This window comes from Musca autumnalis, unplaced genomic scaffold, assembly GCF_047663935.1.
Source record: "Musca autumnalis isolate F117 unplaced genomic scaffold, ASM4766393v1 scaffold_4, whole genome shotgun sequence".
Taxonomy (NCBI): Eukaryota; Metazoa; Arthropoda; class Insecta; order Diptera; family Muscidae; genus Musca; species Musca autumnalis.
In genome coordinates, this window is record NW_027411977.1 from 124,420,080 (window position 1) to 124,446,854 (window position 26,775).

The following is a 26,775-nucleotide window of genomic DNA, read 5'->3' on the forward strand; positions in this document are numbered from 1 at the left end:
CGCTACCACACACACATGAACACACAAACGGTTAAAATATAAATAAATTTTTTATATTCGATTATACTCTTCGAGTAAACTTGTACTCTATTTCGAGTATTTTCACTCCCACTCTTATTTTTAAAACCCGAGTACTTGCGAGTGCTCGCAAATAAAACAAAAGGGTTGAGAGTACACTTCTTTTAAAACTCGTACTCTTCGAGTACTCCCACTAGGAGGTGCTTTTCAGTAAAAACGAGCAAATCAGAGCTCTGCTTGAATATGTTACCAATCAATGGAAATGCCAGATGTTATGCATATTGTTAGGCCAGTGTTTAGAATAGGCAATATATCGATAGCTATAGCTTCATCAGATGTATAAGATACGTTATAAGAAGGTGGAAGGACGACACAGTCGACGCTTAAGCTGCCACTGGACATTCATTTGAATGAAGGCCACACATGAAATATTAAATAGAAGTTATCATTTGGAACGAATGAACGATGGCACATAAAATTCCCTAGAAGCTTTAGATCGATTCTTGAAGGATTTATATACTATTCCAGCAGATGAAATAAATGCATAGCTCAAAATTTCTGAAGATTTTTTATTTACAGCAAGAAAAATAAAATTGAGTTAAGAAATGGTAACATAAAACTGTTTCAAGGGCCAGCCCTTGTCTATGGTCATACCATGTGCTCCTTGATGAAGACCTCTAATTCCCCAGTACTGATCTACTGTGGTTGTTTGCATGGAAATGCCCTAGAACAAAAGAATACAGAAAAAAAGATTCAGTCATCATTATTCAACTTGTTTAATACATGAATTCAGCCTTTGCGGTTAAGTGGGCTTATCGTCATCGTTCGTCAGAGGTTTACTGAGATTCATGTGTACATACTTACATTTTATCCACTAAATCTAGTTGTGAATTTCTCTTCAAACAGAAAGTAATGTGCGGAACGGAATAACAAAACGTAGTTGAGGTTTTCAATATGGATGCCTGTGAGGAACTTTTGCAAAACAGTGTCATAGTGGAACATATATTCCAATATCTAACACTAGAAGAACAAATACAATGTACAGAAATAAGCAAAAAATTATGTGACGTCATTACAAATTCAATGTGGAAGAAATCATATCGACATTTATCCATACACAAAACTCCTTTTGTATGTATCATTAACAATTCACCAAGACCTGGAAGAGCCGACGATGACGTCGAAGAAACCAATGAAGAACGACTGGAAAAATTGCTACAAATTAAATCACCACTGCCGTATGACAAAAGTAAGGGGTTTCTGGCGAAAGTCGCGACTTATGTTGAACACCTAAATTTGTATTCGGAATACCTGACATTCCGAAAAAATTTGGGTGTGGCATTCTCTAATGTGGAGATTTATACCAACCTACGATCTTTGTCCTTCAATAATCTTGTCGTAACCGATGAACAGTTGGAATTGCTGGCTGTGAGATGTGTGAATTTGTGCAAATTGGAATTTATTGAATGCCAATGCGATGAATTGGAATCCTTGGTTCCGGGCTATAATTTGGATATTAAAATCTTGGCCAAAATGTACCAACTTCGAGAATTAGTAATACTGTGTGATTTGATGACACCTAGTGGTCAACCGGAATTGGAGGGGGATGTGCTGCACGAAATGATCAACAATCTAAACTTGAGTTGTTTAATTCTGCGAAATATCAAAATAGTGAATAAATGTGGCGGTCTGGTTCCCCTCAACAATGGTTGTCGCGTAAGAACATTAAATGTGGGGAATATCTCGCACGAATATTGGCCCGATTTCAAACATCAATTGAAAAGATATCGAAATCTTGTCGATCTCAGAATTAACATATTGGACAATAACATTCTATTAAGTTCGGTGGTATTTCAAATTTTATCATTCAGTTGTGAAAAGCTAGAAAAACTGTGTCTGGAGTATTGTCACCTGCATGTGGATGATTTTAGCACAATTCGAACCCTTCAACATTTACATCTATTCTCTTGCAATGGGTTTACTGCTGCCAATCTCCAACAGGTTCTTGGCGGTCTACACTTGAAATCTTTGAAACTGATTGAAACTCGAATTGTGGGTGTAATTGAAGATCTGAGTGTAAACTCCTCCGCCCTTGAAACGATTACCATCGATGCCTTTCATATTGGTAATATAGAAGAAGTATTTCGTGACTCAATACACAACATGGAAAATGTCAGCTCGATAAAATGGCTCAGCGATGACATTAAGGATGACTGGATTTTAACTAAATGTCCGAATTTGAAACGTCTTCACATCGTCAATCCCTATACAATGCGACGTTTTATTTTGAAGCTGGACGCCTTACAACATTTGACATTTACCTCCTTCAAAGGTATGACATGGCCATTCTTTTTGATTCTCCTAAAGAATTTACCATTGAAATCATTGAATATTTGCACAAACGAGAGTATTGACTACTGTAAAACCGAAGCCATTCCATATGTATTGACAAAACTCCGAAGAATACTCCTACCATTTCATATATTCAAAGAACATTACAGTTTCTGGTTAGATTTGCTGACATTTAATGATCACCTGAGAGCTGTTGTCTATGGCAAAGAAGAAGAAATAATGAATAAACAATTATTGAAAGATCTGTTGGAATGCTCGCCCATTAAAGATGTGTTAAGATACATAAAAATATGTGGAATGCAAATAGGTATGTATTTAAAGTGTATCAAACGTATTAGTTATTACAAGGTTCAAAGTTGTCTAACGGTGAAAATATAAAATATATTTTGATGAATTTCTGACGTGGCTGTCCCTCTTTCCTATTTATACCCTACAGCACAAGTCTAACTGTCTATTCAAATATATTAGGAAAGTTCATTTTCTGGCCAAAGGACGAACGCTATTTATTTTGATAACAATCGGCTCAGATTCGGATACTCCCATATATTTATTCGGCCGATTTCATCTATTTGATGCAACGGCCCTTTTTATTTAATTACAATGAAATTGGGAAAGTGTGAGAGAATTTGGTTCAGAAATAAATTGCCCAATTTATATTGAATCGGTGCAGATTTGTATATAGTAAAATATGACCGACATTTAACGAATTTGGCAAATTTTACGGAATTTGGTACATAAAAGACTTCGCCAAATTATATAGAAATCGTGTTTGTGTAGGGTATCATAAAGTCGGCCCCGATCGACTATGATCCTTTCTTTACTTTTTTACAACGTTATTTTTGGAAAAATTTTGGACGTACCCTTCATATGGAGGGTATAATTAAATTTGATAGAGCTTTGTAATTTGTACAGAAGTTTCTATTACTCCTAGGATGATTGGTATTGCAAATGATACACTATATCGGCCCACGTTTTGATATAGTCCCCATGGAACGGCGCCACCCGATTTTAGTTATTTTGAATTTATTAGCCTCATTATCACAACGAAATAGCAGAAATTTGGTACTTAGTCTTCGTTGGGGGTATAAAACTTTCTCCCAGAAGTTTTTCGGTATAGTTCCATGTCTTCATATAGCCCGAATAGAACGGTGCCTCCGGATTTTCGGTATTTTGAAGGTTGTGGCCACAGCGACCCACCGAAATGGCTGCAATTTTGAATTTAGTCTTTGTTGAAGGTAAAAGCCTTTCTGACTGAAATTCGTCGGTATAGGTCCACGTTTCGATATAGCTCCCATAGAACGGTACCTGCCGATTTTCGTAATTCTGAAGGTTGTGACGGGTTCCTATATCCCCCATAGAAGTGTACGAGTACCTCTTGGTTTTCGGTATTTTCAAGGTTTTATAGCAATATCTTAAATTTGGTATTTAGTCTTCTTTGAGCCTAAAAACTTTCTGCCAGAAATTTGTAGGTATAGATCGGCGTATAGGATATAGCCTCCATGGAACGGCACCTCCCGAATTTCGGTATTTTGATGGTTAGCCACCTTGTTTTACCGAACTTCTTGAAATTTGGTATTTAGTCTTCTTCACAAGCGAAAGAAAATTAATTGTTCCATTTTACTTCAATACAACTTGTGGTGGACGGTATAACAAGTTCGGCCTGGCCGAACTTAACGCCTTTCTTACTTGTTTAGAATTGTAAAGCATAAGAAAAACTAAACGACCGGGCAGCAACACAGACCCGACAATTTTGTTATGCCTTTAATACTTTACAATTCTAAAATAAGTACTTTCTACCTTATTTCTTTGCCAACCGAGGTATGCATTGCGGATTTTAAATTTATAATCCGATTTTATTTGTAATCTTTCCTTACTCTAACGGACTTTGTCGGATTTTCCGTACAATGATGCTGTTTGGGATTGATAATCGTCGCTGTTCCTTATCTTTACCCTAACGCGACCTACTTATGAATGTTTTAAAAATATTGTTATGGTTCAATTCTTCCTCTTATTGAGACGCATGTATTTTCAGTTTTCAATTGCTAATGGAAAAATCTACCCTTTTTGTACCCTTAAATCTTACCATTTAGGGTATTTTTTAAATACACAATTTTTCCATATTGAGTCACGGCGCATTCCTGAAAATTTCATGAAAATCGGTTCGTTAGCTTCCGAGATATAACATATTTGAAAAGTGGACATGGTCGGGACTTCGCGCCACAACTAAAAATATTTAATGGGGGCGCAACCACCGTTGTTAGCAAATATAGCAATTTTTAAAGAATAGACCTTACGAAATTCATCAACAAATATATAGCCTTTTTCATCAAGGAACATTCCTGAATATTTTCAGAAATTTTCATAAAATTATATGTAGTAGTTTTGGAAATATTATGGACTAAAAAGATTGGGCGTGGTCATAAGTTTTCAAGATATAACATATTTAAAAAAGTTGGCGTGGTCGGGTGTTTTGGCCCCAAATATTTACCTACGGTCGGATATACAACACCATTGTCTCTCAAAATTAATGCTCAAACCGATAACCCACCGACTATATGATATCCTACACCACCACGATTTCAATATAATATGGCGAAGTTTTGTCTAGACCAATTCTGTCAAATTTGCCAAAAAAATATATGGGAGCTATATCCGAATCTTAACCGATTCTTACCAAAGTAAATAGCGTTCGTCCATTGTACAGAAAATGACCTTCCCCAATTTTCATGTGAATCGGACATGCGACCTGAACTGAGAGATCAAAGTGTGGACCCACATATTTCGACAAATTTCTGGAGGTTGCCTACCTCCAGGAAAGATCAAGTGCCATTTCGAATAAATAATGTATAGCATTTCCAAATTAAATGAAATCTTTTCCAAATTGAATGAAACTTTTTCCAAATGGAATGAAACCTTTTCCAAATTGAATGAAACCTTTTCCAAATTAAATAAAACTTTTTCCAAATTAAATGAAACCTTTTCCAAATCAAATGAAACCTTTTCCAAATCAAATGAAACATTTTCCAAATTGAATGAAACCTTTTTTATTGAAAGGAAAAAGCCAGAATATTTTGAAAAGAGAAAGAAGTAAAAAATTATATGGGGTTACAACAATTTTTTACTTAAATTCTAATCATAAGTAATGACATAAAAGTGCAACTCGCTGCATGTTTTGCTTCCTTGAACTTAAACATTTTATAATTTTTGGGCATCAATTAATGTTATAGCGAAATAATGCTAAAGAGACAATTAAGGTTTAAAAATAATAATAAAAATAATAATAACAGGGGCTAATTGTATTACCTAATGAAGTAGTTCACGATTTGCTGCTTGTGGAATTTTCAATGGACATACTCATTACATAATTGGAGCAGTCGTGTTTATTGAGCTGTTGGTTGCTATGCTCAATCACGTCAACGATATTACGATCTATTGTTTGATCTGTAGTGCGATTCTCTAACTCATTTTTTGAGTTACCGACAATTGTCGGTAAAATTAATATGCTTATAATTTCGGTAATTACCGATGTTTTTCGGTAAGTTAGCGACGAATAAAAAGTAGTCGTAAAGTTCTACCGATAACAAGAGTGTTGTCAACTTTTATTTGAACTTTTCATTCATAATTTTGCGTTTTAATTTTACCGATTTTTGTCGGTAACTCAAAAAATGAGTTACAGAATCGCACTACTGGTACACAATTTTATTTTTGAAAATGCCTTTACTGTTGGGTTCAACATTGCATAATATGGCATTAAAAATTTAAAATTACACCGGTTTAATTCTATCATTATGTGTATTCGTTTACTTATTAAGTTATTGCATAATTTATCCTGAAAAAAAATTTCAAAAATAAAATTGTGTGCCAGAGCCGTACTACGCGATCGGACAATAGATCGTAATACCGTTGACGTGATTGAGCATTGTATCGAACAGCTCAAACAACAGACCATGAAAACGCAACAAAATCGATTAGTTGTTAATCAGGGTCGTACCTAACATTTTCTGAGCGACATTTTTGAAGAACATTTCGAAGCTGAAAAACGTCATCATGTGGTACTTTTAAAACGGTTCTTAAAATAAGGGAGGAAAAGGACATTGAAGGAAGCGAGTTAGAAGGTCGAAATGCTCTACGAAAATAAATAAGCTAGAACAACATTTAACAAAGATATAACGCTAATTTCACATGCCTGACAGGCTCTTCAGCAGAAACTTAATCACGCCATAACTCAGAGATTCGACTCACGGCGGATCTGTCCTTCGGGATTCTTAATATACTCACCAAGGGCTTTCATCCCCAAAAAGAATTATCTCTGCCCCAGATTTTCACCTCCATTTTGTGTCACAGTGTTATTAGGAATTTTTTTGACCTAAATTCTCTCTTTAGCATTATTTCGCTATAACCTTAATTGATGACCAAAAATTATGAAATGTTTATGTTCAAGGAAGCAAAACATGCTGGGAGTTGCACTTTTATGTCATTAGTTATGATTAGAATTTAAGTAAACAATTGTTGAAACCCCATATAATTTCTTTCTCTTTTCAAAATATTCTGGCTTTTTTCTTTCAATAATATAAAGGTTTCATTCAATTTGGAAAAGGTTTCATTTGATTTGGAAAATGTTTCATTTTGATTTGGAAAAGGTTTCATTTTGATTTGGAAAAGGTTTCATTTAATTTGGAAAAAGTTTCATTTAATTTGGAAATGCTATATATAAAACCTTAAAAATTTCGAAAATCAGGCGGCACCGTTCTATGGGGACCCTATTAAAACGTGGACCCAGTCTGCAATTTTTTGCAAGAAGGTTTTCTAACACTGCAATTGCCAAATTTTAACCAATTTCATTGAAGGATGTGAACTAGGGCTATGACTTTTTGACATTTTTTCTCAAAAATGATTTCCTGTAGTGAGAATGAATGAACTTTTGCCTATTAATGCCTAAATTAACATTCATTCCACTTTATTATAAAAAAGGTTCGGCACAAACGACTTTAAATTCTTTTTTTTTTAAACAATTCTATGAAATGATTTTTTATACCCTATACCACAATGTGGAAAAGGGTATTATCAGCCTGTTCATGTATGTCGACCGAAAGGTTTTTTGCGTTTCGGAAGTGGAAAAAAATCATTTTCTGTTCATGTAAATGCCTTCGAAACGAAAATCTATGCGACGTATGGCTTGTCATACGAAATAACACGTAAACGTACATTTTTCCATTAAATTTGAGTTTATGTATTTCGAAACGACTGTCTCTTATAGAAAGAGAATGTCAAAATCACTCACTTGCTTTGTAGCTGCCGAGTAGAACGTAAATTCGCGAATAACACCGAAAATCTTGAAACAAATTTATGCAACACATTCTTGAAACAAAATAAAAATTTTGTAGACACATTTTAAAGGCTGTTTCATTCCTTATTTTGAAGAAATCAATAAAATAATTCAAAATACCGACACATTTTATTTTTCAAACAAAACAAATGTGGATTTTGTTTTCATTTCTCATTTGTCTCTCATTTATGGAACATAGTTGTACAATAGGGATATAACCAAAAAAATACCACACCAGTACCGTGTGGGGAATTTTGTCCTGATAACGAAAACGCGTTTCTAAGATCGATTCGGTGAAAAAAGTTTCCGCACCGACTGCGATTACTAAAACCCTTTTGATATATTTTCTTCTTAAAATTTTAAATTTGCTTCGTTTGAATAAATATTTGTAGAAAATAAATACAATTCTCACAGGCAAAGTCATTAAAAACGGTCTGTAACTTTCGCGAGTTTGTTGCAAATGACACCATATTCTCTTGTCCGATAGGTACAATAAATATAAACATAAAATTCGCGAGTTTTTAAAAAAACAACAAAAATTACAATATTGTCAAAAGTTCCTAATATGCTCTGAAATGCCGCGATTTGATAACAAATTGGTCTAGAATGGTTTGATACTGATTTTAAATTAGATTTTAAAAAAATACAAATTTTAATAAAAAGCTTATATGTCATTATAACGACTAAAATTAAAAAATGCATTACTGAGATTCAATGCATTTGGTGCGGAAACTTTTTCGCGATAGAGAAAAAATTACACCTTATTTCATAATAGTTTTTCATGCTCTACACGGCTATGTGGTGGTATTTTTGATATTTGCAAAAAAGTGCAAAAAGTTATAACCCTATTGTACAAATGTATATTCAAATTAGTAGTATTTCGCATAGGATACGTAACGGCAGTCGCACGATAGTTTGCGAAATACATGAACGAATTTTTAAACGGAAGTGAGTGACTGCTTTCCTTTCGTACAGGTTTCCTTGCGACATACATGAACAGGCTGTATAAGTTTGTTTTGGTAAAAATTCATGTAACACCGCGAAATATTCGTCGGAGACCCCCAATGTGGTATACCAATCTTCATATCTCGACGAGATAAAGCGATTTTGAGATGTGTGTCCGTCCGTCCGTCCGTCCGTCCGTCTGTCCATTATAAATTGTAAACACGCTCCAGGCCGCAATTATGGACCGATCGTCACGAAATTTTGTATGGAGGTCGGGTTCAGATCAGTGCAATCAGTGGTGATGATCGTGCAATATTTAGTGGGTGAAATGGACCAAAAACATAATATTTATCCAATTTTCTAGCGGCTCTGTAGGTCTCAATAATAGTCCGATCAACGCGTAATTTTAAATAAGGTAAGAGTATATCACAAAGGAGAAGCTTGAGATGGCGATCGGATAATATTTAGAGGGTTAAATGGACCAAAACTTTTGTGTGAAAATTGTGAACATTTTTAATATACAGCTTATATCTTAATTCCTGGAAGTGACATTCCGGACAAGTGAGATATACTTGAAAGTGGAACGCTTGACCTTTCAATTGATGCCAATTATGTTGGTGTGCATGATCAGATAACAGAGTTACAGCCTAATATATCCCGTTATTTGTTTGTAGTGTAATAATAAACTCGCTAGAAGTCGCAATTATACATCAATAGTCACGAAATTTTGCACCGGGTAAGAGTATAGGTCGAAAAAAATGCCTACAATTTTGAATGATGATTTGATATTCTTAAGCGGGTGAAATTGACTATTACGTTTGTATGAAAAATATAAACATTTTATTTTTGGTCGATATTTTAATTACTTGAGGACATATATAATTCGCAAAGTAGCCTACATATGGAAAAAAAACTAATGACGTTTCCTCTGATGTAAATTGCAATAAAGTGTTTGCTAGATAACGGGTCTACTGCCTAATATATAATGGGTTCTGTGTAGAGAATCACATTTTTATCCCATGCTACTTATTGTCTCTCCAAAAGTTTATGTAACACGAAATATTCGTCCTAGACCCCTTATTTGGTGTGCCGAAATTCATATCTTATCGAGATAAAGCGATTTAGCGATGTGTGCCCGTCCATTAAAAATTGTAAACAAGCTTAAGGCCGCAATTATGGACCGATTGTAACGAATTTTTTAAGGAGGTTGGGTTCGGGCCAGGATGGGAATGATTAGTTTTTGGTGATGATCGTGAAATGTTCAGAGGATGAAAACAAAATTTTAACCAATTTTGTAGCGGCTCTGTAGGTCAAAATAATAACCCGCAAAATTTTAAACAAAGTTTGAGTTTATGATGAAGAAGAAGCGTACAAACCAACGTGAAGATCAGATTATACTTAGCGGGTTAAATGGACTGAAACTTCTGTGTGAAATTGGTAAAAATTTCAATAACGTAGCGGTTAAACAACGGAAGTAGTAGTACTACATAAGTGGGTTTCATTACATTTTAGTTTGTGTGAACTAAATTTTCCTTTACTGCTACAAAAATGTCTTTGTCATGCTAGATAACTTTTTGGTCATAAGTATTATACATTACATTGATAATTAAATTTTCACAATCATTGAAAAGAAGTTCCGTGGAGAGCGATTTTCCAGGGATAGTGGTATAGGGTATCCCATGGTCGGCTCCGTCCGACTATAGACTTTTCTTACTTGTTTTTAAATTATTTCCTGTTGCACGAATGGGTGGTCTTTTACCTATTAATGTCAAAAATAACTTTTATACCACTTAAATTTTAAAAAAGGTCCCGCACAAATCTCTTTTTATTATTATGATATATGAAAAAAGGTATATATAATATAAACTGATATATATATATATATGGTATAATGAGATGATAAAATTAGTGAGAAACCAACGGTTATATCATTTTATTTATGTCGTGTGCTCCTATACCTTGTTTTCAGTTAAATATCTGCTTACAGTGACTTCAAAAAATTGTCAAAAGTTCTGAAAATTAAAAACTTTAAAAGCTTTTGGTAAATTTCGTAAAAACCTATGTTGGAATATGACGAACATATCAAAAAAAGCATCAATGCCCACAATTTTAAATGGAGAAGTTTTTTGACCACTGGGAACCTCAAAAAATAGGTATTTCGGTTAAAAAATGAAGCTAATATGTTCAAAATACCAGTCAGAACAGTCAATGAAATAGCAACAAGTAAAATGTATCAGTCGGCTGTGCCGACAGAGATATACCCTCAGCCTATGTGAATTGAAACTTTAATCTACGGACAAATCGACACAATTGTTCAACTTTTGTGGGAGAGGTACCATAAGGAGAAGATCGATATCGGCCATTTTAGAAATTTCGTCCAACGTTTGGTCCAATTTTATTGCCCCGTTCAAGGGATATCGTGCATACCATTTTAGTGACATTTGTCAAATGTTGGAGGGAAGTACAGGAAGTTGTTGCCAATCTTCGAACTGAAACTAAATTTGGACACCTTTTGGGCTGTTTTCTCAAGAAGTATGGACTTGCCCTTGAAAAAAACTTTTACCGTCGTAATTAAGGCAGCGGATGCAAGTTGCTTCAACAGAAATCAAAGTGATTCGAGAGCAGGTCTTAAAGTGAACTTATCCGAAATTGTGTGTGGGAGGTACCCGAAGAAGTGGACAAATATAGTTCATATTCAAATCTAATATATGTACATATGGTATATATATTACGATGTGTAAAGTATGGACCAAGAGTTATCGTACGCACAAATTTTCCGAACATTTTTGAACTTTTGTGGAGGAGGTTCCGGAAGGAATGGACCGATATAACCCAGCTTCGAACTAAAACTAAGTTTGGACAAAATATTACGACAGCCAAATTTTGGTCCGAATCGGTTAATCGGTTCGAGATTTATCGTGCGCTCCAGCCAGCCAGAAAGACGCGCGGACATGGCTAAATCAATTCCAAATTGTCTAAAACGGATTTCGTCCAAACATACTTGGGGTCTACAACTATTATTTCGATGAGGCACATTATGAATGTGTCGAGAGTACTCTCGTTAGCATAAATGCTGAGGGTATAAAAATTCTCACAAAGCTGAATTTTGGTGGAGAGCTAGGGTTTGTCATTAGAAGCGATGTCCTAAAAGTCACAATCAATACCATGTGTGCAAAAACAGTTATTCGAGGTCATAGGTCAAAGTTTATGGATTTTTAGGCTTTCGGACTTTTTCTTAAAAACGGTGTGTCTAATCAAAAATTGACTAAGGTTAAGTGTTTCCTAGAAGGAACCATTCTTCAGATATAGCGGTTCTAAAAAACACATCATTTATACGCCCTTATAAGGGAAAACGCACATATACAGGTGAAACGGCTAAAATAACCGGAGTAACTGGGTCTGTCCCAACAAAAATATATGTTTCTTTGAAGACCGAAATTATACCTATCTTTTAAAAAATGTTCAACAAAATAGGAGCGTGTTTAGTAGAGTTATTCTATGTTAAAGCCATTTCATGCAAAAATAGCCCGTTTAACGCACATGTGTAATCGAAAGCCCAACGGGAACGACCCCAACGAAAGAGATTTTTCTGAAATTTTGTCAAAAGGTAGGGTTTGTTGCGCTGATTACGGAAATGTATAATTTTCAAAAGCGGTGGATCTGGTTCGCCGGCTATTTGGCCCGAAAGGCCTTAAATCTATGTATGTGCATATGATATTACATTCCACGTAATATCGCTGCAACGCAAAATACTCAGCAACATGTTTGTAGCCAGAACAGTAGTTGAATCGTGAGTGCAAGAGATACGAGACTACGTGAAAGATGTAATAATTTTTACGAGGGCATGGTGCCGCGAAGTTTGCTAAGATGTTTTCATTATTTTTAAGCAATAAAAGCGAATATTCTAGGATGAAAAGTAAAAATAATCATTCCGTATCATTGGTCAGAAATATAATATAAATGGTGAAATATTATTGGTATTAAACGCAGTTTTTTCTAATTACAAAGTTAAGGTCATATTTTGGGGTGTGTCAGGAAATTGGAACAGCGAAAAGAGAAGGGCTAGTTTCATCATATGAAGATTGAGCTTTGAAATTTTACATGACTTAAGCTCCTTCAGTGATGTTCGTGGATCCGCGTTATCGTCATTTGACTTTAAATATTTAAAGATAGTTAAAACAATACTATACACGTTTTGTCCTCAATACGGCATTAATGTCAAAGGAAGTATTCTAGAAAGCAGTATGCAATTCTTTGAGTATGTCCTTTATAACAGTCCCACCCTTGAGTCCTTTTGAAGCTTTAGCTAGTGTTTTTACAGTGTTTTATTTAACTTGCCTTGGTGTGTGTTTAGTTCAAATCTGGTAACTCATTTTTAACACGGTTGCAGTTGACCAATCGAACTAAAACTTTGCACACTTCTCAGATTTGGATGACAATACACGAATATGAAATCAAAACCAATATTGGTCCATTTTTACACTGTTTTACAGTGTTTTATCTAATTTGCTTTTCAAATCTGGTAACTCATTTTTCACATAGTTGCAGTTTACCAATCGAACTTAAAATTTGCACACTTTTTAGATTTGGATGACAATACATGAATATGAAATCAAAACTACCATTGGTCCATTCTTACAGTGTTTTTAAAGTGTCTAACTTGACCCCCTTTTCAAATCTGGTAACTGATTTTTAACACGGTTGCAGTGGACCAATCGAACTAACACTTTGCACATTTTTCAGATTTAGATGACAATACATGAATATGAAACCAAAACCAATATGGGTCCATTTTTTCCTATAGCCTCCATATAACGGTAACACCCGACTTCTGGTATTTTGAGGATTTTGTCTTCATTTTTAGCCCGAATTTGCTGTAACTTGGCATTTGGAGTTCTCAATAGTCCAGGAACTTCCCCACTAAAAATTTTGGACGTAGGTCAAGGTTTAATATAGCATCCATATAACTGTACCACCCAATTTCAAGCATTTTAATCTACATTTTCTGCTCAAATGGACTGTAATTCGGCATTTGGGGATCTCAGTGGTCAAAAAATGTATTTACTAAAAAGTTAAAAATAAAAAATAATTAAAAAAATAACTTTCAGTGTTTTATTTAGAAATTCACTTAAAACTAAAAAATAATTTGTCGCTTAGCCTCAATAAATATATTGTTTCTCATGATGGAATCTCTCAAATAAAACGCTTGCCGTTTAATTTAGCCACCATTTATAATTTAAATGCAAGCGCTTTATTTGAGAGATTCCATCATGAGAAACAATATATTTATTGAGGCTAAGCGACAAATTATTTTTTAGTTTTAAGTGAATTTCTAAATAAAACACTGAAAGTTATTTTTTTTAATTATTTTTTATTTTTTCTTCTTTAAAAAAATGGTGTACTTTTTTGAGTAGCCGTCATATGTATAAGTTAACCCTCATCTATATGCCTTAGGAAAAATTGTCCTGAATAAGCGGAGATTACCTTCTATACCCGCCCTATTAACATAAATCAGCTATGAAATCTGCTAAATATTGCCATAAGGGACTGTCGTTAAGTCTTAACGATTACATTTTTTTGGTTGTTAACAAAAATTTTCGGTAATTAACGACACATTTTACCGACAAAAATCGTTAAAATTGGTATACAGAATAACACTTACCGACAGCTATCATTAACTACCGACATTCGTCGTTAATTCTGTCGTTAAGGAGTTACGGAATCGATGTTCTCAAAGCCAAAATCGGACTGTTTTGCATTGTTCCATTATCCTAGAATACATATTGAGTCAAATATTCATTCTTGGCATACTTGCCTGTGGCCGATTCGTCATAGTTTATTGTTAATATGGTCCCATGCGTTTTTTAGCTGTCTGAAGACCCTCCATGACCGCATTTTTTATCACTGAACTTTATTACATTCAATACTGTTAGTCTATTATTAGCCGCAAAAGTCATAAAAATGCATAATGACCGCAAAAAATTGCAAAAATTTTATAGTTTTATAGTACTGATTTTCCCGTTGCAATACTTTTATTGTCACCCCCAAGTAGTAGTTAATTCTTATTTTTGACCGTATTTGTTATAAATCGCAAATAACCTTTGCATATTTTGACGGAATATTGTTGTAAGGACCTATAGCACAAAAAACCGTATAGTTTTTACATAATTTATTGCCATAAACGAACAATTGATATGCAATTTTCTACAACTTTGGTTTTTGCAATACATTTCTTGCCTAACTGTATATCAGTTTATATTATATATACCTTTTTTTCATATATCATAAAAATAAAAAGAGATTTGTGCGGGGCCTTTTTTAAAATTTAAGTGGTATAAAAGTAAAAGTTATTTTTGACATTAATAGGTAAAAGACCATCCATTCGTGCAACAGGAAATAATTTAAAAACATGTAAGAAAAGTCTATAGTCGGACGGACCACTATCCCTGGAAAATCGCTCTCCACGGAACTTCTTTTCAATGATTGTGAAAATTTAATTATCAAATATCAGAGATGTAATGTATAATACTTATGACCAAAACCAAAAAGTTATCTAGCATGACAAAGACATTTTTGTAGCAGTAAAGGAAAATTTAGTTCACACAAACTAAAATGTAATGAAACCCACTTATGTAGTACTACTACTTCCGCTACGTTATAGAAATTTTTACCAATTTCACACAAAAGTTTCAGTCCATTTAACCCGCCAAGTATTATCTGATCTTCACGTTGATTTGTACGCTTCTTCTTCATCATAAACTCAAACTTTGTTTAAAATTTTGTGGGTTATTATTTTGACCAACAGAGCCTCTACAAAATTGGTTAAAATTTTGTTTTTGGTCCATTTCATCATCTGAACATATCACGATCATCACCAAACACTAATCATTTCTATTCTGACCCGAACCCAACCTCCTTAAAAAATTCGTTACAATCGGTCCATAATTGCGGCCTTAAGCTTGTTTACAATTTTTAATGGACGGACACACATCGCTAGATCGCTTTATCTCGTCGAGATATGCATTTTGGCATGGACGAATATTTCGTGGTGTTACATAAACTTTTGGAGAGACAATATGTAGCATGGGATAAAAATGTGGTTCTCTACACAGAACCCATTATATATTAGGGAGTAGGCCCGTTATCTAGCAAACACTTTATTGCAATTTACATCAGAGGAAAGGTCAGTAGTTTTTTTTTCCATATGTAGGCTACTTCGCGAAATAAATATGTCCTCAAGGAATTAAAATATCGACCAAAAATAAAATTTTTATATTTTTCATACAAAAGTAATGGCCCATTTCACCCGCTAAAGAATATCAGATCATCATTCAAAATTGTAGGCATCTTGTTCGGCCTATACTCTTACCCGGTGCAAAATTTCGTGACTATTGAGGTATAATTGCGACTTCTAGCGAGTTTATTATTACACAACAAACAAATAAAGGAATATATTAGGCTGTAACTCTGTTATCTGATCTTGCACACCAACATAATTGGCATCAATTGAAAGGTCAAGCGTTCCACTTTCAAGTATATCTCACTTGTCCGGAATGTCACTTCCAGGAATTAATATATAAGCTGTATATTAAAAATTTTCACAATTTTCACAAAAAAGTTTTGGTCCATTTAACCCTCTAAATATTATCTGATCGCCATCTCAAATTGCAAGCTTCTCCTTTGTGATATACTCTTACCTTATTTAAAATTACTCGTTGATCGGACTATTATTGAGATCTACAGAGCCGCTAGAAAATTGGATAAATATTATGTTTTTGGTCCATTTCACCCTCTAAATATTTCACGATCATCACCAATAAGATTAGGGATCTATTCTGATCTGAACTCGACCTCCATACAACATTTCCTGACGATCGGTCCATAATTGCGGCCTGGAGCGTGTTTACAATTTATAATGGACAGACGGACGGACGGACACACATTTCAAAATCGCTTTATATCGTCGAGAAATGAAGATTGGTATACCACATTGGGGGTCTCCGACGAATATTTCGCGGTGTTACATGAATTTTTACCAAAACAAACTTATAATACCCTTTTCCATATTGTGGTATAGGGTATACTGAATGTCTCGACGAGCTGAGTCTAAACCTTGTAATAACGCTACAGGTCGCAATTTTAATCCAATCGTCACCAAATTTTGGATGCTGATGAAGGTCCCGGAGGGGAAGAAGCCTATAGATTTTTGTGATGGTCGGAGAATTTTCAGGGGTCGGAATGGGCAAAAAACTTATTTGGAGAAAAATTAACATTTTATTTCAAAGCCAATATCTCCCCTTCTATATGGGGTATATCAAAATCAATACCTGCTAATGAAAGTAGAAAATAACACCTTTACAACGATGTAAAGTAGGTTGTCATATGTGGCCAAACAATAGAGATATCGCAATAGTCGATAAGGCATCCCTTTTTCAATTTTTTGTGCAGTCACACTACAGGTCGGAAGTTTGATCGGATCCTCACGAATGTTTGGAGGTTGATGGAGAGAAAGAAGCCTATTGATGGTTGGTGTACATCCCACTTTTCCATTTTTTTATTTGAGTTGTACTGGCGATGCACTTAAATGCGTTTCAACAAAATTGACCTGTATTAATAAAGACATTCAGAGCAAATGCGCTAAGCTATACCAATTTTAGTATTTTGAATTTTACCAGTCAAAAGCTTATGTACAGTGGTAGTGGTGTAGGGTATCACATAGTCGGCCCGACCCGACTATAGCCTTGGCTCATTTGTTACTTATTTTTGCCTACAAATTTCTCTAATTTATCATATTTTTTCCTTATTTCCAGATATTGTCAGATTGCAAACATTGTTCACCGATACGTTTCAATTTCTCAAGAACGCTACCAGTCATTATAGGACCAGAAACTCGTTATTCACTTTGGAATTATAATGGAAATATATGTAATGTTTTTCAAAATTGTTTAAATAAAAGTATTTATTTTATAATAGCAAATAGTTGCAATACGTTGCGGGCCTTAAAATGTGGATTTTGTGGACAGGCTGTAACTAAAAGTTGGTAAGTTAACATAACTTATTTGTAGATCAAATTGCATTCGTACTCGCTAACCCAATGAGAATTAACTAATTTAAAGGAGAGTCGTGTTGATGTGAACAACTGTTAAATACTTACATATATCACAATTAAAAAACTGTAACGGAATAAAGTAAGTAAATAATGTTTTCCTATAGTCCTCATATAACGATACCAGCCGATTTCAATTATTGTGAAGATTTTATCTTAATTCTTAGCCCGAATTGGATGTATCTTGGCATTTGGAATTCCCTATGGTTCAAACACTTCCCTACAAAAAATTGCGGACATAGGCCCAGGTTTTCGTATAGCCCCCTTATAACGGTACCACTCGATTTCAGACATTTTAAAGTTTTTATCAATAGTTAAAAAAAATTAAGCTATTGTGTTTTATTTATAAATGCACTGAAAACTAGATTACTATAGAATACAAAAAAATGGAAAAATTGGCAAATGGGGTGTCCTAGAGAGGGAAGAACATATTTTTTTTGGTGTAGGGTGTCCAACAAACCCGTTTTTTCCAAACAAACCGGTTTTCGGTTAACCGAAATTTTCAATCTTTCCAAAAACCGGTTTTCGGTTTTCAAAAATTTTTAGAACCGGTTAACCGGTTTAAACCGGTTTTGTTAAATAGTTGCAGCCTTTAGGATAAAGATGGTATATACTCTTTGATACGATAAAAATGTGCGTAATAGATTTGGAGTCGATTTAGCCATGTCCGTCCGTCTGTGCGTCTGTCCGGCTGGCTGGTGCGCACGATAGCTTTCGCGCGGTTCAACCGATCCAACATTTCCAACATTTGGTTGTCGTAATATTTGGCTCAAACTTAGATCAAGTTCGAAGATGGGCCATATTGGTCCAATCCTTTGGGTAACTGTCTATAAAAAAATGTCTATGTAAAATGGTGTGCATAATAACTCTCGAAAGGAGCAATTCATTGGGTCCAAACTTTGCATGTCATGTCATTTCCTCCAGATATAGATCAGCTTGAATATGGACTATATAGGTCCACTCTTTCGAGTACCTTCTACACAAATTCTCAACATTTTTGGCACAAGTGCAGTTTAAAGTCCATACTTCCTGAGATAATATCCCAAAAATAACCCTGCGGCAACAACTCACATGACTTATGAGCACGAAAACTTACTAATTCAGTAATAGATTTGGCCAAACTTAGCACATCGTAAAATTTCTTCCAACCGTACAGAAGGTCTATATTGGAAAACATTTTCGGGTACCTCCCTCACAAACGATCAACATTTTTAATAAGGTGCAGTTTAAGGGTAGTTCGAAGTTCGTGCACAAAGTCTTACCGAGAGTACCTTTTGTGGTCTTGCTCCTTTTGGGCAAGTCCATACATTCTGACATAATGGTCCAAAAGCTCTGAAAAATCCATGGTGGCCAAATAAAGTGCCGGACATTGTTCGTGCCCATAAAGTTTATATATTTTTGACCAGTCCGTCTGTTGTATCAATATACAAAATGGGCTATTTCACCCACGTTTTGCTATAGTCCCATAGATCAGAAACTCCCGATTTTCGATATTTTGAAGTTGTTATTTGTAGATAAAAGTGCACGTTTTGATATAGCCCCCATAGAACGATTCCCGATTTTCGGTATTTTGAAGGTTGTGGCCTTCTTCTTTGGCGGTATAAAACTTTCCACCATAAATTTGTCGGTATATGTCTACGTTCACATATAGCCCCCATGGAAGCGTACCTCACGATTTTCGGTATTTTGAAGTTTGTAGCCTCCAGGGTTTCCAAAAATACCCCGACTCCAGACCGGGTTTTTTACGACTCTGAGAGTAAATTCCTATACCACTAAAATTAATAAAATTTGCACAAATATTTAACTTTTTCCTATATTTGGCCCATATAAGCTAATTTATTGGCTTTTCCTAACATATTCTTTAGAAAGGGCATTAATACTCAACTACGGAACATAAATAGGAAGGAAGTAACATTCATATCTATATTATTTCTACTGAATCTTACATTCAAAAAGAGCAACAAAATACAATTTAGAAGCTTTTGTCGGTTTTGGCGTTTTTTTCTTCGCACTAGTAAAGGGACTCTTCCCCGTGGAAAATCTTTATGTTTTCAAAATATGTGAAAATGAAGGGATAATACAAATCATAAAAACTGCATGCGGAAAAAATTATAAGCAATTTATTAAAACGTTTTAAAATGGATGTAAGCCAACATTTTAGAATGCTTCGAGAGCCTTAAAAAGCAATTTTTCATGGATTTTATCCAAGAAAATTACGGAACTTTTTTTAGATTTTCTTCATCTGGAAGAACATAACAAAAATCTGCTTTCTGAATTTTAATTTGAAAAATACAACGAAGTTTTGTGGCAAATGGCCGTATACGAAAACCCTTTTATAAAAGCGTTTTGCGGTGCCAACTCGGAAACTAAACCGATTGCCATATATCAAGAACATCAAAATCTAATCGACTTTGTAAAAAAATATTAAATTTTACGGAAATGGTGGATAGAAAAGGTCAAAATATTACCCCCAGTTTATGTATTTCGAAACGAAAATGTGTGCGCATGAAACACACCCAAACTTTAGTTTTTGAAATATTATTGCCTTTGCTTTTACTTCAAAACAAAATACAAATTTGAAAAACACACTCAAATTTGGTAGTTTTTCTTGCGCATTCATTTTCTTATCGACATACATGAACAGGCTGTTAATGTTTGGCTAAAAAAACTGACGTTTTTGTCATAAAACGGGCCAACAAAATATGAAAAACAAAATCGATGGATAAATTTCTAGATTCTGTGACTTTTTTAATATCGAACCGACATCGATAGTTAACAAAAATATTCGGTTGAATTAACAACTGTCCTATTCTGTAACTTTATGTTAACGATTGTAGAAATCGTTAGCACATACCGACGAATATCGATGGAAAGACAAATTGTAAATATTATATTTTGATATATATTAATGTATTTATACCCTACACCACAATGTGGAAAGGGTATTATAAGTTTGTTTTGGTAAAAATTCATGTAACACCGCGAAATATTCGTCGGAGACCCCCAATGTGGTATACCAATCTTCATATCTCGACGAGATAAAGCGATTTTGAGATGTGTGTCTGTCCGTCCGTCTGTCCATTATAAATTGTAAACACGCTCCAGGCCGTAATTATGGACCGATCGTCACGAAATTTTGTATGGAGGTCGGGTTCAGGCCAGAATAGATCCCTATTCTTATTGGTGATGATCGAGAAATATTTAGAGGGTGAAATGGACCAAAAACATAATATTTATTCAATTTTCTAGCGGCTCTGTAGGTTGCAATAATTGTCCGATCAACGCGAAATTTTATATAAGGTAAGAGTATATGACAAAGAAGAAGCTTGCAATTTGAGATGGCAATCAGATAATATTTAGAGGGTTAAATGGACCACAACTTTTGTGTGAAAATTGTGAAAATTTTTAATATACAGTTTATATCGTTGTTCCTGAAAGACACATTCATTCCTCGTGAGTTATATTTGGAAGACGATCTTTTGACCTTCCCATTGATGTCAATTATGCTGATGTACGTGATCGGATATCAGAGTTAGAGCCTAATATAACCAGTTTTTTTGTTTGTAGTGTAATCATAAACACGCTATTATAGCTCAATTGGTTGCAATTATAGCTCAATAGTCACGAAATTTTGCACGAGGTAATAGTTTATGTTGAAGAAAATGCCTATAATTTTGCATGATGATCTGATATTATTTAACGGGTGAAATAGACCATTACTTTTGTAAGAAACATATACAAATTTTATTTGTGGTCCTTTCCTCCTGATGCAAATTGCAATAACGTGTCTGCTAGATAATGGGCCTACTGGCCAATATATAATGGGTTTTGTGTAGATAACCACAATTTCCTCCCATGCTACACATTGTCTCTATCATGACAGAGAAATTTTCGGTTCAATTGTCCTATTGGATTTTTTATACAAATACTTTTTATACCTCAGGATTTTGAGTAAAGGGGATACATACAAAATACGACCAAAGATGTGTCTCATCGAAATAATGGTTTTAGACCCCAAGAATGTTTGGTCGAAATTCGTTTCAGACGATTTGGAGTCGATTTAGCCCTGTCCGTTCACCTGTCTCTCTCACTGTCTAGCTGGCTGGTGCGCTCGATAACTCTCGAACTGATCTACCGATTCGAACCAAATTTTGTACTTCGTAATATTTTGCCCAAGTTTTGTTTATGTTCGAATGTAGTCGTAGGTTATGTCGGTCCACTCCTCCCCCAAAAAAGTTCAAAATTGCTTTCGAAAATTTGTGTGAACGATAACTGGCGAAGTGAGCAGCCGATTTGCTACAAACTTTCCATTTACTATTATTCCTTCCAGATATAGATCGGATAAGACTAGATGGGTCCACCCCTTAGGGTATCTCCCACACAAAATTCGGAAAAGAGAAATTTAAGTGTCCTCTCGGAATATGGACTATATCGGTCCGTCCTTCGAGTACCTCCCACACGAAATTTGGGAACAGTGCAGCTTGAGGACCCGTATCGGATCTATTTGATTATTGATTTAATTTTTTTTTTAAAAAGGTTCTTTTCACGGTCCCTATTCTGGTCCCTTTTCCGGGATAAGTCAGACTTCCTGAGAAGAAGAAAATTAAAAATCGGAAAAAATAATTCTCGAACTTTTCCAAAACTCAGAAGTTAGCTTACTAAAATTGATTTGGTATAGCCCCATATTACGATACCTACAGATTCCACGTACTTTGAAGCAAACTCGTGTTACAAAATAAATAAATTTTTATACGGCAGAGGCTGAGGATATACCACCGCAGCTGACTTATACTATCTTCTTTGGTGTGTTATTGAATATGAACAATTTTTGTACGATAGATCTTCAATAAACGCGCAATTTTCCTAATTATCAAAAATACACCAAATTGGATGGTATATAAACATATTTATTTATTATTGGTTATTCAAAAAAGGATCCTTATATTCAAAGACAGGGCTAATCAATGTGGATTTTCGAATATTTTTTAGAAATGTATAACTTATATATTTTTCCACAAACATCCTAGTGAAGACAAGGGAGGCTTCTCTTATATCAATGGATTCATATTACATTATTGATATGTGACTTAGTTTTTATCGCCGACTCCGAACGGCGTGTCCTAAGTTGCCACTTGTAGAGACGTTTTTTCATGGCTGAAATACTCAGGAGATATCGCCAACATTACAAAGGGGTATTTTGCCACCGTAGACAACTTAATGGCCTGCAAGGCGGTTGCACATAGCTAATTCCTATAGGTTGTGGTGTAGGGTATCACATGGTCGGCCCCGTCCGACTATAGCCTTTGCTTACTTATTTAAATATCGAACCGACATCGATAGTTAACAAAAATATTCGGTTGAATAAACTAATGTGCTATTCTGTAACTTTATGTTAACGATTGTAGAAATAGTTAGAACATACCGACGAATATCGATGGGAAGGCAAATTGTCACATATTATATTTTGATATTTATTAATGTATTTTTGAAGTGAAATGTATTTTTTTGCATGTTAAAAGTTAATTTTGCTTTTGCCATATAAATATTGAGCTTTGAAATTTGACATGACTTAAGTCCCTGCAATGATGTACGTGGATCCACGTTACCCTCATTTGAGTTTATGTATTCACATATTCAATTCACGCCCACATTAAACGGAATTTCTCATAGAGGGGAGTATGAAAAGTTCGGAAATCTGAACATATACGCCATTTTTAGCATTCTGATTATTAGTGATGCTAAGTTTAAATCAATAATATTACGACAGAACAAAGTAGGTTATAGGAATACTATAAACGTTTTGGTCTCGTAGGGGTAAGAGTATTGGTATAGGTCTTATATAACAGTACCACACTTGAGTTCTTTTGAAGCTTTAGCTAACGTTTTTCCTCTTTAATAATAAGGATAGAGTAGCATGGGGCAGATTCTCCACTGTTGCGCCTTCGCCAGCGCCGATTTAATTGATGCTACATGAAGATCGTCCAAGGGAAAGTTTTGAGTTAATCGAAGATCTACAACTTTCTCTTGGTGATCTTTATGCAGCTTCTATAAAATCGGCGCTGACGAAAGCACAACAGTGGCAAAGCTGCCCTATGTTATACTACATAGTTAACCCCTATGTAAATGCCTTAAGAAAATATTTCTCAATAAGGCGGAATTTATCTTGTGTACCCTCTTTATTAACATAACATGTTCATATAAAAACGCCGTTGTTAAAATAAATCAGCTAAATATTGCAATAATGTAGTGTCTTTAACACTTAACGACTACATTTTTTGGTTGTTAACTTAAGAATGATTGTCGGTAATTAACGACAAAATTTACCGACAAAAATCGTTTAAATTTGTATACAGAATAGCACTTACCGAAAATTATCGTTAACTACCGACATTTGTCGTTAATTTTGTCGCTAAGAAGTTACAGAATCCCACTACTGATGTCCTTTCTAGATTTTTATAGAATCATCTAATAATCAAGGTTTTATTTAATTTTATGTAAAAGCTCTTCAATCTAGACCTTTGTGGGAAGACCAGTAAGTCTTCTGACAGAAGACTTGTAGAACTTGTACAGAAGACGTTAAATGGCCAATTATAATTCGAATATCATAGAACTTTACTTTTGCTTGTATCCAATTAAAGCATCAATTGGACCATAAACTATTCTCAACATGCATTTTGTAATCAAAATAGAGATGAATAGATTTGACTTCAAAGGGTAGAAGATATCCTATGAATCGCCCTCTAACCTAGTATACCGTTTGCTTAATTGTTTTCTTATATCTGTCTTTTAAAATAAATAACGATTTTTTGAAAAAATTTGGTGCTCCGAATTTAATATTAGTTCATATTTACATTAGGCAATTTTCCTTGCGGCAATTGTCAGTTTGTTGGTGAGAGAGGGTGTTGAGAGGTAAAGAGTTACCTCATGCCTCACCTCTCTCTCCTTCATACTTACAAATTGCCGAAAGGAAAATTCCCTAATATAAATATGGATTAATATTTCTATAATGTAGAAAAAAATTGCCGGCAATCGGAGTCGAGATACTTTTTTCGACTCAGACTCCGACTCCAGTAAAATTGCTCGACTCCGACTAGTAGACTCCGACTCCGAAACACTGGTAGCCTTAATATCCAACCAAAATGACTGAAAGTTGGCATTTAGTCTTCTTTGGGGGTATACAATTTTCTATCTGAAATGTCTCGGTCGGGGTTTCGGAGTCGGAGTCGTGCAATTTTGTTGGAGTCGGAGTCCGAGTCTGAGTCGAAAAAAATAACTCGACTCCGGGCAAATTTTTTCCCAAGTTTATTAATACACGGTATATTTTATTTCTTATATGAACAATTTATGAACAAAAAATGTTGTTGATCAGTTTATTCATATTATGCGTCTTAACTAATTTAAAATGATAAGTGCTTACACTTGGGAAGTTTTTCGGATTCTGAAACTACAATGTTCATAAATGAGAAAAATCAAAAAACAAAAAAATCGCAGGATGGATTTTTAAAAAAATCGCGGTCAAAGTTCATATTTTTGGGGTTTGGTTAGGTTTTCACGATTTGGCTTGGAAACCACCAGTCTTATCGGAATGGGTTTAAAGAAAAATTTTTAAGGAGTGAAAATTCTCTACAAGATTGACCTTTATGATATTTTCGTAGGTTCTACCATTTTTGGGATATAGAAGTTCAAATATGGTCAATGCACTGACTGTATCCCCTTATATAACAGTGTCATGTACGGTGCGCCTTAACTATATTTTAATGAAAATCGCTTAGACCTGGGAAATTTTTGCGGATTTTGAAACAGCAATGTTCAAAAGATGAGAAAAATCCAAAAACAAGAAAAAGTCGACGGAACAATATTTAAATAAATCGCGGTTAAAGTTCACATATTTTGGGTTTTTTGGGTTTTCAAGATTATGCTTGGAAACGGCAGGTCCTATCACTGCGGTTTAGCGGTTTCCGAGCTAAATTGTAAAAACCAAAAAAAAAACTCTAAAATGTGAAATTTGACCGCGATTTATTTAAAAAACGCTCCGACGACTTATTTTTTGTTTTCGTATTTTTCTCCTTTTTGAACATTGCTGTTTCAGAATCCACAAAAATTTCCCACGTGTAAGTGGTTTTCATTAAAATGTAGTAAAGGTGCACCGTTAGAGGATGATGCAGAGGATATTTACTATCATTTGGGCTCCACAATAATTAATTTATTTTGTCGATTTCAGTATGCCTGTTTAATTCAATACAGAGTTTTAAGTTATATATTTTAAATTCGCACAGAATTCCTATCAAACCTAATTGTTTTAATTTCACATATTGTTTTTGATATAGGTCAACATTTTTATAGCCCCTTCAAGCTGACATTGTTCATAACACCGCAAAGAATGATACCTCCCGATTTTCGGTATTTTGAAGGATATGGCCTGAATAACCCACCAAAATGACTGAAATTTGGTACTTAGTCTTTCAAGGTGCTATGGAATATTCCAGAAGAGATTTTCCAGTTACATGTCTTCATATAGCCCCCATAGAAGCGTACCTCACGATTTTTTGGTATTTTGAAGGTTGAAGCTTACATTTCCAACCGAAATGGCTTAAATTTGGCATTTACCCCTCAACGGTATAAAACTTTCCACCATTTATGCAATTTTCGGCATTTTTGAAGGATTTTAGCTATTTTGAAAACTTTAGCTAAATTTCCGACTAAAATAGCTCTACTTTGCAAATTTAAGGTTCCTCCTGGTTGAGAAACGTATCTCCAAAAATTTTAGGCTGGCCGATGCTACTGTAATTTTATATAGCGGGTTCTCAGATTGGATTGTGAACGATACCGATCGATGTGAGGCCTTTCAAAGGAACTTTTTACCGAAGTGACTGTAACTTGGTATTTCGTATTCCAAATGGGTAGAAAACCTCCACGCATCAATACATTTTCATATTTTGGTATATACCCCCATATGAATGTACCTTCCGAGGTTCCGTATTTTAAAATTATACACACATCGTCCAAATAGAATAACAGTAACATGGTA

At 34.6% G+C, this 26,775-nt stretch overlaps 1 protein-coding gene across 1 annotated transcript; it reads left to right on the plus strand.

The window, feature by feature from the left end:
* Positions 1-900: 900 nt before the first annotated feature.
* Positions 901-17,613, plus strand: LOC141401357 (uncharacterized). The gene is made up of 2 exons (XM_073981516.1): positions 901-2,677; positions 17,452-17,613. The coding sequence occupies exons 1-2, from the start codon at positions 973-975 to the stop codon at positions 17,553-17,555; spliced, it is 1,809 nt and encodes a 602-aa protein (XP_073837617.1). The 5' UTR covers positions 901-972; the 3' UTR covers positions 17,556-17,613.
* Positions 17,614-26,775: the final 9,162 nt, after the last annotated feature.

Coding starts and splice junctions, on each gene's coding strand:
- LOC141401357 (XM_073981516.1), top strand. CDS start 973: ATGGATGCCTGTGAGGAACTTTTGCAAAACAGTGTCATAGTGGAACAT. Junction 2,678..17,451: donor AATATGTGGAATGCAAATAG/GTATGTATTTAA, acceptor CCTTATTTCCAG/ATATTGTCAGATTGCAAACA.